Source organism: Achroia grisella, unplaced genomic scaffold (genome assembly GCF_030625045.1).
Source record: "Achroia grisella isolate CSIRO2021 unplaced genomic scaffold, CSIRO_AGI_Agris_v1 utg461, whole genome shotgun sequence".
Lineage (NCBI taxonomy): Eukaryota > Metazoa > Arthropoda > Insecta > Lepidoptera > Pyralidae > Achroia > Achroia grisella.
The window spans coordinates 1,931,168-1,949,753 of record NW_026712871.1 but is presented as its reverse complement, the minus strand read 5'-3'; the positions used below and the strand labels follow the sequence as shown (position 1 = coordinate 1,949,753).

At 34.5% G+C, this 18,586-nt stretch overlaps 1 protein-coding gene across 1 annotated transcript in view; it reads left to right on the top strand.

The window, feature by feature from the left end:
* The first annotated feature begins 4,489 nt into the window (after window positions 1-4,489).
* Window positions 4,490-18,586, top strand: part of LOC131845266 (uncharacterized) — a 30,534-nt gene continuing 16,437 nt past the window's right edge. Inside the window, exons 1-5 of the mRNA XM_059194306.1 lie at window positions 4,490-4,700; window positions 6,618-6,785; window positions 7,642-7,796; window positions 9,179-9,305; window positions 17,602-17,753. Coding sequence (XP_059050289.1) covers window positions 4,490-4,700; window positions 6,618-6,785; window positions 7,642-7,796; window positions 9,179-9,305; window positions 17,602-17,753 — 813 coding nt within the window. The remainder of the gene's footprint in view (window positions 4,701-6,617; window positions 6,786-7,641; window positions 7,797-9,178; window positions 9,306-17,601; window positions 17,754-18,586) is intronic.

Below are 18,586 nucleotides of genomic sequence, written 5' to 3'. Positions count from 1 at the left end.
TGCACTATTTATTGTACATTAGCTTTTGCCCGTGACTTCGCTCGCGTAAATTTATCAAAATCCTTTCTTAGGGGATGCCTACGTCATAGTAGCTTTATGCATGCAAAGTCTCAGCCCGATCGTCTTAAAATTGACAAAGTTTCATACAAACTTTCATCCCCTATTTAATCCCCTTGGGGGTAGAATTAATCAAAATCCTTTCTTAGCGGATGCCTACGTCATAACATCTACTTGCATGCCAAATTTCAGCCCGATCCGTCGTGGTTTGGGCTGTGTGTTGATAGATCACTACGTCAGTCATCTTTGAGTTTATATATTAGATTATTAAGTTTATTGGTAGTGTGCTACATGACTTATTAATAACGCGTCCTGTCGACGCGGAGTCGGGACGTAGACTGATTTTACACTTAACTTAAATCTATGTTAGTGGAGACGTAAACTAATGAAAGGGTCTCAAGTGTCGACAGAAATATTACAAGTGTAGGCACATCATAAACAGTGTGAGGAGCCATCCGCAAGTTTATTTATTACCTTTTTTATAGACTTAGAACAGATTGGCAGTTTATTCTAAAACCTTACTTACGCAAATCTTTAAATTTCTCGGCATGTTTTATACTACAACACGCATGTATTATACATATAAACCTTTTGAATCACTCTATCTATTGCTGAAAACTGCATTAAAATAATAAATAAATAATTAACACCGCTATCTAGTCCCACGGTAAGCAAAACTTGTGTTATAGGTACTAGACAACTGATATAAATACTTAGATATTTTTTTCTATAAATACATACTTAACATACATAGAATACGCAGACTGATACAAACAATCATACTCATGAATACAAATGTTTGTGCCGTGCGAGGAATCGAACCCGCGAGCATCGGAAGCGGTGTGCTCAACCGCTAGACAACCGAGGCTACCGCAAAATCCGTTGCGTAATTTAAAAGATGTAAGCGAACAAACATTGCCTCTGACTTTATTTTATAGTATGTATAGATTATAAAAACTGCGCTCTCTCGTTTATATCAAAAAATATATGCACATAAAGTTATTTCCTTCGTTAAATTTATCGGTTACCCAATTAACTAGTATTTCATAGTCACAATTAGACTATTTAGTTATATTTTGAAATAGTAACAATGTGGTTACGTTGTAGCTTGGTTCTGTTGTTTAATATATTGTTTGTAGAATGCGGTTATCCACCAGTAAGTTTAATATATTATTTAATATTAATATTAACAGCTTATTATAAGTCTACGTTCCGAATGAGTAAAAGATGAGCGTAAAAAGATTATATTCAAAGTGGGATTATATAGTAAGTATAGATCATTTAATATAGGAAATTGATTTGATCTGAGAGCGCATGCCGCTGTGGTTTAAAAAAGGTCGTGAGTTCAAATTTGGGCTCAAGCTCAGAGAGACAAGCTCTCCGGTGATGTAAACATCGTTAACAAATAATTGTTGTGAGATACGACGTTACAGTAGGTATTTGGTGTTATAAGTCTACATCTTTAATGAGTTCTATACTAAAACAAAATATGACTATTCATATAAACCTTGTAGAATTTTTTTCTATTTGAGTAAAATTTAAATATGAATTAGTGCTAATTGTGTTTGTATTCAATCATATAAATACTTAGATATTTTTTCTATAAATACATAATAAAATACATAGAATACGCAGACTGATACAAACAATTTCTCGAATACAAATGTTTGTGATGAGACAGCTTTCCGAATGAGCGGTAGATTAAAAAAAGGTAATGACTATTTAAAAGATGTTCAACAAACATGTAAGACTTTATTTTATATAATAGATTATAAAAATTTCTCTCGTTTATATCAAAAAATATATGCACATAAAGTTATTTCTATTTAAATTTATCGGTTATAATAACTATATATTCATTCACAATTAGACTATTTAGTTATATTTTGAAATAGTAACAATGTGGTTACGTTGTCTATTCACTGTTGTTTAATATATTGTTACAGAATGCGGTTATCCGCCAGTAAGTTTAATATATTATTTAATATTAATATTAACAGCTTATTATAAGTCTACGTTCCGAATGAGTAAAAGATGAGCGTAAAAGAGATTATATTCAAATAAAATTATATAGTTTAGATCATTTAATATAGGAAATTGATTTGATCTGAGAGCGCATGCCGCTTGTTTAAAAAAGGTCGTGAGTTCAAATTTGTATTGGCTCAGAGAGACAAGCTCTCCGGTGATGTAAACATCGTTAACAAATAATTGTTGTGAGATACGACGTTACAGTAGGTATTTGGTGTTATAAGTCTACATCCCGAATGAGTGGTAGAGTAAAACAAAATATGACTATTCAAAAGTTCTTGTAGTAATTTTTTTTCTATTTGAGTATTTAATTGAATTAGTGCTAATTGGTGGTTTGTATTCAAACACTTAAACTTAAAAATGTAAAGTAATAATAAAATTATTTAAAAGAGCCATTCACACAGCGCCATCTAGACCCAAGTTAAGCTAGCTAAAGCTTGTGTTATGGGTACTAGATAACTAATAATAATAATGTATTGGTATCCCGTTGATTGTTATGATGAATTTTGTATTGGCGTGTTTGTTTTTTTGTGATTTTTTAGATCGGAGATGAAGTGATGGCGGGTAGTGTATTACTGCCCTCTACAAGGCGAGGACGGTACCTCGCCAACATCGTTAGGAGGCAGGCTGTGGTAAGTTAATGATATTGATGACCTCGGTGATCTAGCGGTTTTTTAAGAGTTCTTAGAAGCACCTAGAGAAAAAAAATCTCAGGACAATTCACACAGCGCCATCTAGACCCAAGTTCATCATCATCATCATCATCGCAGCCCGGAAGACGTCCACTGCTGGACCCAAGTTAAGCTAGCTAAAACTTGTGTTATGGGCACTAGAGAACTGATAGAAATGTATAGATTTTTTTGTTATTTTATTCGATTATTTCTATTTATTGTTATGTTTTCTATACACATATGGCTAGCTGTTACCCACGACTGCATTCACGAAGAATTTGTTTTTAAATAATAATATTTCTAAAATAAAACTAGCCTAAATTATTCCTTATAAAATTAGCTATCTACGAGTGAATCCCGTCAAAATCAGTCCAGCCGTTACAGAGATTAATGCAAGAACAAACAGACATACAAGAGAATTATTTGTTGTAAAATAAAAACGGCCAGTAATTTATTATTGCAGGATGGTACGGGAATAAAATTCAACAAAGATGCAGACCGGGTATGTCATAACTTGTGAAGTGTACACGTTCTTACATTGTAAAAATGCATAGACTCCGTTCTGGACATTATCCATCTGCAAAGTTTGCATACCTGATGAAAAAAAGCAATTCACAAAATTGTGAAGTATGTGGTAGAATAGAGGATGTTCAAAATCTACCCTGTACCATTGTAAGCACAGATTATTATATTAGAGTCCGTTAGTTTGTGTTCCCGCGGTTTCTGTTCCCCTCCCTTACCTACAGTACTGAACTGACCGTACAGCGGCCTTGACGCGCATTGTGTTGTGAATTAAAATAAATTAGAACTGTGTTAAACCTACTGTGAAACTGGAAAGCTAGCGAAGATACCTTCGAGACCCTGAAGCCCAAGAAATCCGCAGAACCATACAGGTACGTGACAGACGCTTCCCTATATATATACATAGTACTTTCCCTAACATTTTGGTAGCAGAGAGTAAATTCCCTAACAGATGATGTATATCATTTGCTGATGGAGTGTGTCAGGAACGAGAGTCTACGATATGGAATAACGTCAGACCATGAAATAAATATATTAGATGTTGGTGCCATACAAACTGTTTTAGCCGATCTTTCTGGCGGTGCGGCTAAGGCAATTTCTTCACTGGTGAGGTAATGGAGTGATTGGTTTTAGGGTACAATGGGACTGACATGTACTTAGATGTTACAAAAGACCCTAAATTTCAAAAGAAATAAAAAAAAATGTTATAACTGTCTCTTTTTTAGTGAAATTGAACACAATTAATCATTTATTATTAAAAACATTTAATGTTAAATATCTCTCAAGGAAACTACATAGTATAAGAAAAATAAAACAGAATAAATGTGTACATATCTCTACAGGCCAATACTATAAAACGAAAATTTCTATATTCATTTATTATAAATATTATATTCTACAGGAATTTTTAAGGTTTCTGTTATAATATGTAGCTTCACCTGTAATACCCGGTTTCACTTGTAATATCTAGTTTCACCTGTAATACCTAGTTTCATCTGTAATACCTAGTTTCATCTGTAATACCTAGTTTCATCTGTAATATCTAGTTTCATCTGTAATATCTAGTTTCATCTGTAATATCTAGTTTCATCTGTAATACCTAGTTTCATCTGTAATATCTAGTTTCGTCTGTAATATCTGGTGTCATCTGTAGTACCTAGTTTCATCTGTAATATCTATACTACACCTATATAAATAGCTTTGTCTCTACAATGCTCCCGTTTGTTCACGACATTGTTCAGATAAACGCTGAAGCTAAGAAGAAAGTAGATGTCCTATCAGAAGAGTTGCTGCCCTATATCATAGCAGAACAGGAGAGGAGAACTACACTTTATAAGAGGATCATGACGGCCATTCAGAACGGCGAGAAAGGAGTCACTATTGCCGAGATCAGGAACAAACCTCCACTAATTATAAGAAAAGGTGAAATTTGAAATCATCATTTGGTTTTAAAATATGGTCGAGCGCAGTGATGGCTGGCTTATCCGTCATACTCGTTAACGAGTGCTGCTTGTGTCCCTACAAGCACAGCCTGGTCTGCTCTTATCACTACGACTGATTTAATATTATTCTGTATTTTATGTAATTGTATTTTACCCAAATAAATTAGTGCTGGTTGGTAGTTTGTATTCGCACGTTTCGACTTTTAAATGTGAACTTACAAGGATTATTTGAAAGAGTAACACACAAGTTTCTAAGGGAGTCAGCAGGGAAACCAGTGTTGTACTAAACTGGTCTATATTAGCACTAAATCAGATGAGATTTAAAATGTAACCCAAGTCATGATCATGTAGTAAATACATATATTGCCTTGTTAAGATTTATAAACGACTAGCTTTAGTCCGCGGCTTCGCTCGCGTTAATTTATCCCCTTAGGGGTGGAATTTCTCAAAATCCTTTCTTAGGGGATGCCTACGTTATAGTAGCTTTATGCATGCAAAATCTCATCCCGATCGGTTTAAAATTGACAAAGTTTCATACAAACTTTCATCCCCTATTTTATCCCCTTGGATAGAATTAATCAAAATCCTTTCTTAGCGGATGCCTACGTTATAACATCTACCTGCATGTCAAATTTCAGCCCGATCCGTCTAGTGGTTTGGGCTGTGCGTTGATAGATCACTATGTCAGTCACCATTGAGTTATATATATTTAGATGTTCTACTAGAACCATCATCAAATTAGTCAATATGTCAACGATTTCATTAGGCTCTGCCACACCGCCTTATTTCCGATGGTCGCGAGATCGCTTCCTCTCACGTTACAAACATTCTTGTATTGTTAATTATGATTATCTTGGGGTTTTTTATGTGTATTATCTTATATATAAAATTCTCGTGTCACAGTTTTCGTTCCCATACTACTCCGAAAGTGCGTGACCGATTCTCATGAAATTTTGTGAGCGTATTGAGTAGGTCTGAGAACGGTAGGTCGGCTATTTTTCATCCCCCTAAATGTTAGGGGTAGTCCACCGCTAAATTTTTTATTTTTATTTTAAGGCAAAACAACGTTTGCCGGAACAGCTAGTATATCTATGTATATTATTTACAAAATAAATGTAAGTATTTTTATCAGTGGTCTAGAAACTATAACTCGAGTAAGTGTGTTATTATCCGTACACTTATACATGTTAAAGTTCACATCAGTATTGTAGAAAAATCCGATATTTTAAAATGATATTAAAAGAAGATAGTTTGTGTTTAGTACTAATGAAGTACGCAATGTAAAGATTATTACAAAAATTATAAATAACGCCATCTAGTATTTATAGACCGAACTAAGGTATTTGTCATAAGATATTTATCCCCGCTTCTCTCCTTACTACACTGACTTCGGTCTATAAATACGGAGGTCGGTAGTTGAATAATCCTCTTTCGTTGGGTGAGCCACGGCATTCAGTCGACGAGCGCAGAGCGTGCCGGTTGTGTTTTGGATACTAAAGTGAATTATATTAGAAATGGGTTTATCCCAGTCTTAGTTGGGCCTGGGGGAGAAGCTGCAAGTAGTGAAGGTGAGTGTTAATGCATTCTAAAAGGGCCTTAAACCTACACCCGTGTCACAAGTCACGGGCGCTACTTGGGGTTTCCCTTGCGGTAGCCGGCTTCAAAGCCTAAGTCGTCATCATAATTAGTGCTTCTTACATACATACATATCTATATTTTCTATGTATATAGATAATACCTATACCAATACAAACAATCGTATTCATAAATACATATATATATCGAATTTTTGTACCGTGCGAGGAATCGAATCCACGACCGTCAAAAGTGAAGTGGTGTGCTAAACTACTAAACCACAGAGGCCAAATTATATTATAATTATATGTATATATATTAGGATTAATGTTCCGGTGTCCGTCCAATCGGGCGCCTAAGGAGCCGGATGGATCTGGTGTCCTAATGTGCGAGAAGGACGTCGAACCTGCACCCGTTATGTATGACTCCTGCCTCAGCGCAGAGGACAGGGAACTTTATGTCGCTGAGAATAAATACTTCTTTTGCAATCGTGAGTATTTTTTTATATCACATTTTGCATGGAGACAGGGGCGAGTCAGGGACATAGTTTCAACCTTATAGTTTTTGATTCATCCGATAAAAAAAATGGCACTCGGGGACTGCCGCAGTAAAGCTATTGCATAGCATTTTTTATCAACCTATGCAATTACAATTATTTATTTATTTTATTTATACAGTTTTTATTTTCTTTGATATAAATTCAAGTTACACTTTTTGAGCGTGGTGACCGATAAGAAAACAATTTATTATACAGTAATCAAATAATATTTCTCACAAACGGCTGCTTACGTATTCGTCCAATTTCGGAGCGGCTCGTCTCGATCCGTTCCGTGCGAGCTTCGTACAGTGTGCTAGTCGCACGCACACGAACACGGTGCCGAAGTCTGCCGAAGTCTGCCGAAGTCTGCCGAAGTCTGCCGAACTGAAACGACGTTAGACGATGCACGGCCTCCAACGCCGCACCACTGTGCCGGTCAGAATGGAGGGAGTTAGGTTTTTTGTTACAGAATTTTTTGATTCGGTCGCTGCGCTCAAAGCCCGCTATAAAAGCTATGCTACATATGTATTTTTATTTATATCGTGTATTTTTTTTTGAGGTTTGATAATGGAATGGTGCACCCGCCTGCGCTAACGGTTTACGCTGGCGGGGCACCAGTGGAGGATGATAAGATGAGCATGAAGTCAGGTCAGTTAGCACATCGTGCAAATTCACCAGGAGTTTAACACTATGGTTTCCAGGGGGAACCGCGTGGAGGTCGACCTACATGGTACATTGCTAGCAATGGGGTTATCAATCCACATTACTAACAATTCCCTTCCCCCCTACTAAACACGGGTATTTTTAGGTCACAAAGTGGAAGGTCCTGACCTGCCTCGAAATGGCAGTACTGTGATTGGCTGTGCGCCCGTAGAGAGGACATCGTTGAACTATACAACCAGCAAATGTACTCTGGAAGACACTGATGATGTAGTGGTACACTACAGATACTACCCTGATAGAGTGAGTATTCATACGTTTGTTTTTTTTTTTCATCATCATCATCATCTCGCTCCCTCGATTGTCGGTTTTTCGTGCGCGAGTCAAAGGACTGTAATTATTTATATACAAAAAAAACGTCTATTCAAAAGAGCAACACACAAGTTTCTTTCTCATTCTTCTTGTGATGAATCTGCATTACGAATGAGTGGTAGAATCAAAAATATGACTATTCAAAAGTGCTTGTAATGAGTTTATTTGAATGTAGATTATTTCTGTGGCAAAACGACATTTTATTAATATGCAACAATTTATAAGTACTTAAAATCAATCTGAATATTATACAAATCTTATTAAAACTGAAATGATTTCTCGTTTATATTATAATATTATTATTTTTTTAATTTATTACTGGTATTTACATAACCTAATTGTACAACTAAGAACCTAAAATTAAAAAGCTTAAAAAAATATATAATATGTTCTATAACTGGCCGCTGATAAACCGAACATTCTTTTAAATAAAAAAGAAGAAAAAAAGTGAATGAACACCCGCAGTCTTTTGTTGTTAATAAAAATGTCATATGAATTAGACATTGTGCTCCTCTTTTTCTACATTAACTAATTATTTATACATAGACGCGTTATGGAACAGTTCTGTAAAATGACTCCTACACGAAGATACCGTGTGCGTTCACTGATAATACAGACTATTTCGCGAGTGTCGTTCGTTGTGTTCCATAAGAGGCTGTCTCCATTTTCCTGTCATCCGGTCGTCTTCTGTCTGGACCCGGTGTGTGTGTTCTTTAACAGTGCTCTGGATTGGGTTGCAGGTCAGTGGGTACCGTTATTTTATGGGTATTTGTTGCTACGTAGTCAGGGACTATATAAGTTTGTGGAAGGACGCCCTGTATGACCTCTCCGATCGATCCCCCGTCCAATTTAAACGGGGATCGAAATTACGACGGCCTGAGCCGAAGTTCGAACCCCTAACAGTGTCCCAAAGTAAACTCGTATCCGTCAGACGGGAGTTGTCCTTCAGCCGCTCCATAAGTCCTTCCTTTGGTATGACATGACATATAATCGCTCATATGTCATTTATATAACGTAGATGATTATTATTATTATTATCACGACAAGATTATTGTCAATCTGTTGTCTTCTTATAAATTTAAACATATAAACGTTTGCTCTGAAGTATTTATTTTATAAATACATAAATATATCCTAGTCTGTACCAGTGTATAAGTGTGGACAAGAACGTAAGAACATATTATTGATATTTTTGAAGAATAAAACGACATATAATACTTAAAAGAAATATTGAATTTGATACTTTTTTGTTGTTGTTTCTAATTAGTTGACCATCAATGTATATACATACAAATATCTTTTTTTTCTATTAGACATACAAATACGTGACTGAGCTGGACCCGGACCGGGAGGTTTGCGAGCACTGGAAACCGTGTCAGATCGGTTACATTTACAGTCTACCGTCACCAGACCAGGCTGTGGTGGCCAACGAATTGTGGCGTGAGTATTTAAACATTTGTTTATAATAAACACAATACAATAAGTAATAATATATATGATAAAAAGTGGATTGTTATTAATGTGAACTGATGATTGACATCCACATATCAAAAGTAATTCAATTGAGTTTCTTGACAGTTCTTCTCAATTGGATCTATATACCGAACTGGACGGTAGGGAAAAAATTATAATGTAAAAACTTCATAAGCGGCTAAAATGTCCTACATGAATAAATGATTTTGAATTTGAAAAAGAGATTTTTCCAGAAACTTCTACATAATTCGTGGGAAACGGGATTGTTAGTAATGAGGACTGTTGACACCATTGCTAGCAATGCCATGTCGGGTTGACCTCCACGCGGTTCCCCCTGGAAACCATCCTGATATATTCCTGAATTTGTCACAAAGTGCTAACTGACCGGACCTCATGCTCATCTTATCATCCTCCACTGGTGCCCCGCCAGCGTATAATGTTAGTGCAGGCGGGTGCATCATATCATTATCATTCATTAAAAAAATATATTTGGGGGACTTAACATTATGCGATTTTTCTACCAGTCAACCATAGATAGTGCAGATATGTTTTTTATTATGTTAGCAGAATTGGATGCAACGGACTTGCACGCAAGTTTCTAACTCATTCTTCTAATAATGAGTCTGCGTACCGAATGAGTGGTAGAAAAAATGTGACTATTCAAAAGTGCTTATTATATTAAGTTTTTTTGAATGAAAATTATTTATATTTCTAGTATGTAAAGATACGTTAATGTCAGTAGTGGGTATAAGTTTTATCTTCACATAACTTTTTTATAAAATCAATTTTATATTTATTTAAGGACTTACATTTAACATAGACGATACTAGAGAGAATTAGACAACAGTCATAGATTAGTTTCTTTTAAATTTATTTATTACTCTTTATTCGACCCTAAAAAGTACAAAAGAAAACAGAATATTTTATATATAAAATTTTATCTCGTGTCAGATAAGACAGAAGATGGTGGAGGGTGTATGATGGAGCGAAAGAAATATTAACATCTTATATATAAAATTCTCGTGTCACAGTTTTCGTTCCCATACTCCTCCGAAACTTTTTCACCGATTCTCATGAAATTTTGTGAGCGTATTGAGTAGGTCTGAGAATCGGCCAACATCTATTTTTCATCCCCCTAAATGTTAGGGGTAATCCACCCCTAAATTATTTATTTTTATTTTAAGGCAAAACGTTAGCCGGGACAGCTAGTCTTAATAAAATCATAACATATACAAATACACAGTAAGGCTGAGAAATTTAAAATTTTCTAACGTACCCGTTTTTTTTCTATATTACAATATATTAACTGTATATTACAATACCATATGTTGACAACCTCGGTGGCCTAGCGGTCTAGCACACTGCTTTACGACGGTCGCGGGTTCGATTCCTCGCACGGCAGAAACATTTGTATTCATGAGTATGATTGTTTGTATCAGTCTGGGTGTTTTCTATGTATAATATGTATGTATTTACAAAAAAAATATCTTTGTGTCTCAGTTATCTAGTACCCATAACACAAGCTTTAGCTAGCTTAACTTGGGTCTAGATGGCGCTGTGTGAATTGTCCTGAGATTATTATTATTATTATTTATATTATTATTATTAATGTCAAATAATCTGATATTTACAAAACAATACAGAGTATAAGAGACAAATGTAAGGAAGAGAGAATTTAGAGAAGAGAGTATATATATAAATTTATAATTTACGTTCGAAAGGAATTTTTTTTATGTAAATTGATTAGCAAACAATATGACGGCCCGCCTGATGGTATGTGGTAACCGTCGCATACATGAACAGCACTACGGACATCACGTTATCACGTGACGCCCGTGATACCACTCACGCGTTGTCACTCCAGAGTACTAACATGTCACGCCTCTTATCCTGTAATTTCTCTTCCTAATCTGCACTACAACCGAAACAGCTTACAAAGCAAGCTGCTTGGCTGAAATAGGTGAGACTGAGGTACCAAGGCTGTGTTTTTGAGAGTCAAATATGATAGCGAAGTTACAGAGTATTGTGACATAGAACCAAATTGGCAAATGAGTAACTCGCCATCTTGGATTTTGATCCGCCGCGCCATCTTGGATTTTCTCAACTTTGACAATTTTCTAGTAGTCAGTATAGCTATGTAATATTATGTTATCTGTGATTTAGCTAAATGTTAAGACTGTCTGTTTGTTATTTCAAATTTCTGAAAAGACTGGGTCGATTTTGACGCGACTTTAGCTCGCAAATAGCTATAATTATAAGGAGTAACTTAGTAACTTTTATTTTAGAAATTCTAATTATTATAATTTTTTTTTTATATCAAATAAATTATTACGCGTTTGACTAATCTACTTATAGATGATTACGGTACCTTTTCACCGCAATATTATAATTCCACGTAGATATAGTCACCGGTAACAGCTAGTGAATACAAATATAATTATTACATTGGTTTCTATTTTACTTATAGATGATTACGGTAAGTGTTTTCATTTTGTACTTTTTAGTTTTTATGAAATTACTAGCTACTCACACCGGCTTCGCACGGGTGTACATTAGTGTTCAGAATCTACCCTGTACCATCGTAAGCACAGATTATTATATTAGAGTCCGTTAGATTCTGTTCCCGCGTCGTCCCTTCCCCTCCCTTACCTAGTACTGAACTGACCGTACAGCGGCCTTGACGCGCGCGCGCATTGTGTTGTGAATTAAAATAAACTAGAACTGTGTTAAACCTACTGTGAAACTGGAAAGCTAGCGAAGATATCTTCGAGACCCTGAAGCCCAAGAAATCCGCAGAACCATACAGGTATGTGACAGACGTTTCCACACATATTTTTCCCTATATATATATATACATAGTACTTTCCCTAACATTTTGGTAGCAGAGAGTAAATTCCCTAACAATTAGTATTATACATATAAACCTTCCTTTTGAATTACTTTATCTATTAAAAAACCGCTTCAAAATCCGTTGCGTAGTTTTAAAGATTACAGCATACATAGGGACGGACAGACAGCGACAGCGACTTTGTTTTATACTATGTAAAGATGATGGTAATAATAATTCATATCTTTTTTTTATATGAATTATTATCACCATATATTTTTCATACCCCTAAGTGGTAAGGGATATCCACCACTAACTTTTTATTTTTTCGACATAATATTTTATTTTCATTTTATTATAATTTAGGATTGAAAAATACATATAACCCTAATTCTTCACCTTTCTAGCATGAATCACAATTATTTATTTATTTATTGAAATAAATAATTAAATGCGATTTTAATTTATATGTCAAACCAACGTTTGCCGGGACATCTAGTTAATTTATAACATTTATAAAACTCTTCTCTGTTGCAGTGGAAAGTAAGTATTCCAAAATAATACATTCAATTCATTGGTCAGACAGATATATCTTTAACAGATACATTTTTAATAATTATTAACCGGGTCTTGACACGAATAATTTTATGGCAAATAAAGGTTTTTTTTATTATATTGGAATGGTGCACCCGCCTGCGCTAACGGTTTACGCTGGCGGGGCACCAGTGGAGGATGATCAAATGAACATGAGGTCAGGTCAGTTAGCACATCGTAACAAATTCACCAGTAATTTATCACGATGGTTTCCAGGGGGGACCGCGTGGAGGTCGACCTAACATGGTACATTGCTAGCAATGGGAGTTACTAGTTCCCATTACGAACAATCCCCTTTCCCTCAATAATTGTATTTACCTCTAGACGTTTCGATTAGATGTGGTCACGAGCTGACTGGAGCATAGAATTATTCGTGTTAAGACCCGGTTAATAAATTAAATAACGAAAGTTTAAAAATAACATTTGTTTTAGGACCAAATGGTAAGTTAATTCTTTATAGTTTTTAAACGAATTCTATTGTACATTAACTAATATAAAATACATCAAAATGATGAATGTAGTATAATTTTTTTCGGACTACTCTAATGCTGTTGGACGCAGCTGGCCTTTACAGCTTCACCGGACGATAGGGGGCGAGTGCAGATGGCACTCCAAACCAAAGGAAGGACTTATGGAGCGGCTGAAGGACAACTCCCGCCTGACGGATATTCTAGTCTCTGGGCAACTGTAGGCCATGATGCAATTCATATATCTTTCTATTCGATGACAAAACAAAAAAATATTGTATTTCTTTTTATGTTGAAACTAGCTACTCGCCCCGGCTTGGCTCGGTTGTACATGTATTATACATATAAACCATCCTTTTGAATCACTATTAACAAAAACCGCCTCAAAATCGGATGCGTAGTTTTAAAGATTTAAGCATAACATAGGGACGGACAGACAGCGTCAGCGACTTTGTTTTATACTATGTAATGATTAACACTACAATAATGAAATATTACATTTTATTTCACAGAATACGAAAGTAAGTTTATTTCGTTTATTATTAAAAAAATGGAAACTTTATTCTATTTTTAAATAGAAATAATCTTTATTCAAATAAACTTATTAGGTAGTAATATTTTTTTTATTCTACCACTCTTTCGGAACGCAAACTCATTACATGAAGAACGAGCGAGAAACTTGTGTTAGGGTTCGCATGGATAATTTCGAAAAATCTGATATTTAATATTAAAAGAAGGTAGTTTCATTATTACTCGGTATCGTTAAACTAAACCCCCACTCATATCTTCTCTGTATAAAAGGGAGGGTTTTTGTAGAATTTGAAAATGGAATAGAGGAATGTTATTTTATTTAAATCTTTTTTTATTATAACACATATGTATATATCTAACACTTGTGTGTTGGTCTTTTAAATAATTTGAAAATGGAATGGAGGAATGTTATTTTCTTTTTTTATGTAACTGGAAGTACAATAAATCTCATTATCTTTTTTTATACGACTAGAAGTGCAAACAACAACGGCCCACCTGATGGTATGTGGTAACCGTCGCATATATACATGAACAGCACTACGCACATCACGTTATCACGTGACACCCGTGATACCACTCACGCGTTGTCATACTGGAGGACTGGATGTCCTGCTTCCGTAACTTTTTTCATTAATGTATTGCCCTTAACAGAAATAAATTTAATTTGTCGTTAGTGCCGTGATCACAGATGCAATTTATATTTAACTAGTTAAGAGCCGAGATTTGTTCACACGACCACAAGATAGTCCAATAATCTATACATATAAATAAAATTGGAGTGTCTGTTTGTAATATTGAAATAACCGTTTTTTACTGCATGCATATGAATATAAATAAGGCACCTACACCAAAATAACATTTTTTGCAAATTTTGTCTGTTTGTCTGTTTATTCTGGATAATCTCTGAAATGGCTGGACTGATTTTGACAGGACTTTTATTGGCAGGTAGCTGATGTAATAAGGAGTAACTTAGGCTACCATTATTTTAGAAAAATAAAAGTTATTTTCCACGCGGACGAAGTCGCGTGCACAGCTAGTAAAATATAGATTTTGCAGCTTAGCTTTCATTACACATGCATCATTCCATTATCATCCATTAAACATTGGTTTTGTCTATGCTTTTCAGATGACGGTATGTTCCATTTCTTGATTTCTTAATATAATTATTTACCCACAAAAATCCCAAAAAAAATAAAGAGAAAAAAATTATTTACCCACACATTTTTGTATGCAATTGTTTGTATTGATCTGGATGTTTCCTGAATGGTAATACATACACCTATATTTATAAAACATTATATATAAGTATTTCTAACAAAATAAAAAAACAATAATATTGTTGTTTTTTGTTATGTACAAGTATATACATTTATTTTGTATAAGTACTGTTTAGCAACGGTAGTATCAGCTCTGCTTATTTTAGGACTAGATGGCGCTGTGTGAATTGTCCTATAGATAATAATAATAAATAACATGTTGCATTGTTTGAAATTACAACTGTGTAATTTTCTACACATTATCAAATTCAAATTCAATTAAAAAAAAATATTTATTCATTTAGGACATTTTAGCCGCTTATGAACGTCAAATTTTTTATTTTATAATATTATTTTTTTCCTACCGTCCAGTTCAGTATATACATCCAATTGAGAAGAACTGGCAAGAAACTCGATTGAATTACTTTTTTTTTATCGCAAATTGCACTAAATGTACAATATTTAAAACTGTTGAAGAATGATTAGCAGTGATTCATAATCATCTGTGTAGGTCATTGTGCATTATTATAAAATCTAAACATATATAACTCAAAGGTGACTGACATAGTGATCTATCAACGCACAGCCCAAACCACTGAACGGATCGGGCTGAAATTTGGCATGCAGGTAGATGTTATGACGTAGGCATCCGCTAAGAATGGATTTTGATTAATTCTACTCCCAAGGGGATAAAATAGGGGATGAAACTTTGTCAATTTTAAACCGATCGGGCTGAGACTTTGCATGCTTAAAGCTACTATGACGTAGGCATCCCCTAAGAAAGTATTTTGATAAATTCCACTCCTAAAGGGGATAAATTAACCCGAGCGAAGTCGCGGGCAAAAGCTAGTATATTATAAAGTAAATGTCTATATATTATATACATAAAACATACATAACAATCTGCTTCTTTCTAATCCCATTTATTTGTGGTCGGTGTAATGTGGTGATGTATATGTAACACCATCTTTAAAATATTATCTGCATAGGTATGATATATCTTATTAATATTCTAAACTTGAAAGTTTGTGAGTATTGATGCATGTTTGTTACTCTTTCACGCAAAAACTATTGAACGGATTTTGATGAAAATTTACAGTAATATAGCTTATACATCGGAATAACATATAGGCTATAAATTTCATGCGGAGCAAACCGCGGCACAGTATTATATAATAGTTTTACAAGTTATTTGCTAATTGTGTTGTTTTGTATTCATTTCAGAAATCGTTGCACGTAAGTTGTTTAGTACCTATATGGTTTTTTTATACTTATTTTATCTGTTCCGGGAAACGTTGCTATATAAATTAATTAAAAAAATTGTAGATGGTTGAAGGGTGAAAATCAAAAAGTGTGTGTATCTTTAAAGCCACTTAAAAATCTTTATATATAAAAATTACATTTACAATTACAATTATATATAAAAATTAAATCACATTTGTATTGTATATGTTTAATTTTTTTTGAATAGTCACAGCATTGAAGAATGAGCAAGAAACTTGTGTGTTGCTCTTTTTAATAGATGTTTTTTTTATATAAATAATTACTATAGATGTTTTTTTTATATAAATAATTACAGATAACAAGTAAGAGGCATGCGATAATCAACATAGAAGTCGCTACGCACTCATTATTAGTTTTCTCTTGTCTTTATAATATATTTATTTATTTATTCTTTTGCACACTGTACACATGGCAGACTGCAATGCCTGATGGCATTCTCTACCAGTCAACAGCGTTGATCAGAGATAGTATGGCTGTATAAGTACGTAAATATATTATATAGGCAGCGCACATGCGAAGCTGCGCGCGCAACATAAATATGTCGCTTTGTTGTCTCAAATACAATTACATTAGATAAACTTTTGCTTTGTAATTTTATTTAAATATACATAAAGCCCATAACTGGTGACCCCGCTCTTGGACAGAACCGTAAGGATATATAATTCATATTTTGTGGCGGTGCAATGTAATAAGTACTTTATATTGACATATAATTTTTCTTATATGTTTATATAGACAAATATATAAACACACTAATATACTATATTTATGTTACTAGCTACCCAACCCGGCTTCGCACTGGTGTACATGTATTATATATATAAACCTTCCTCTTGAATCACTATCTATTAAAAACAACAGCTTCAAAATCCGTTGCGTAGTTTTAAAGATTTAAGCATACATAGGGACGGATAGACAGCGACGACTTTATTTTATACTATGTAATGACTAACCGGGTCTTAACACGAATAATTTTATAGCAAATAAAAGTATTTCCCTCTATCGACGTTTCGACTAGGTTGCACTAGCAGTAGTCACCAGCGGACTGGAGTAACAGCGATGTCAAAGTAGATAGGTGACAGCAGTTTATATGCATGTGTGACAAATTCATGACTGTGTCTATTTTGTCATAAATTTAATGTATTTTTTTCATAATTAAAAAAAATATTATCATACTGCACTCCTTTTCTATAGAAACTATAAGTGTCTGAAATTTCATACGATTCCGTCCGCGTAAGTTTGGTAAAAAGGGCTATAAAGTTTTTGTTTCATGTATTAATATAGTGATAATATTGTTATCCTAGACGACTCTTTGGTGGAGTGTATGAACCCCATGAAATTGAAATACAAACATAGTCCGCGAAGATTGAGAATACCACAAGGTTACCAGTACCAGTCGATTTGGAGGAGCGAATCATCAGCGCCGTTGTCGATGAATCATAATAGTTCATATAAGGTAAGATTCTAAATGAAATATACTAAAAACTAAATATAACACACACACGTACACAATAATAATGATGCGACGTGAAGTGACTGAGAATTTCTCAGTCGCAGATATTCTCACTGAGAACATGTGCGACTAGAAGTGACAAAATTTCTTAGATAGTCGTGTATTGTATACATTTAAAATAATAATATAATAAATTAGAAATAATATCTCAGTGAGAATATGCGCGACTAGAAGTGACTGAGAATTTCTCAGTCATAGTCCTATAATGTCTACATTTAAAATGGTAATATAATAAATTAGAAATAGTATCTCAGTGAGAATATGCGCGACTAGAAGTGACTGAAAATTTCTCAGTCGCACATATTCTCACTGAGATATTTTCAGTGAGAATATGTGCGACTAGAAGTGACAGAATTTCTCAGACATAATCCTGTATTGTATACATTTAAAATAATCTGACTGAGATATTTTCAGTGAGAATATGTGCGACTAGAAGTGACAGAATTTCTCAGTAATACTCCTATAAAGTCTACATTTCAAATGGTAATATAATAAATTAGAAATAGTTACTACAGAACGAATCATGGAAGAGTGGAGTCTCCTGGCACAGACTTAAAAATTTAGAGTTATAAGCAGGCCCCTCTTCTCTCTACCGGGCCCTCTTCTCTGTACCCAGGGCCCTGGGCACACTGGGCACGTACTCAGGGCCCTGGGCACACTGGGCACGTACCCAGGACCGCGCGATGGATTGGGACCCCCTAGTCTAGTCATTACCCCATTACCAAACAATAACCGATAGCTACTCTACTCTTGCCTGAAAATCAGTCTTAACAAAT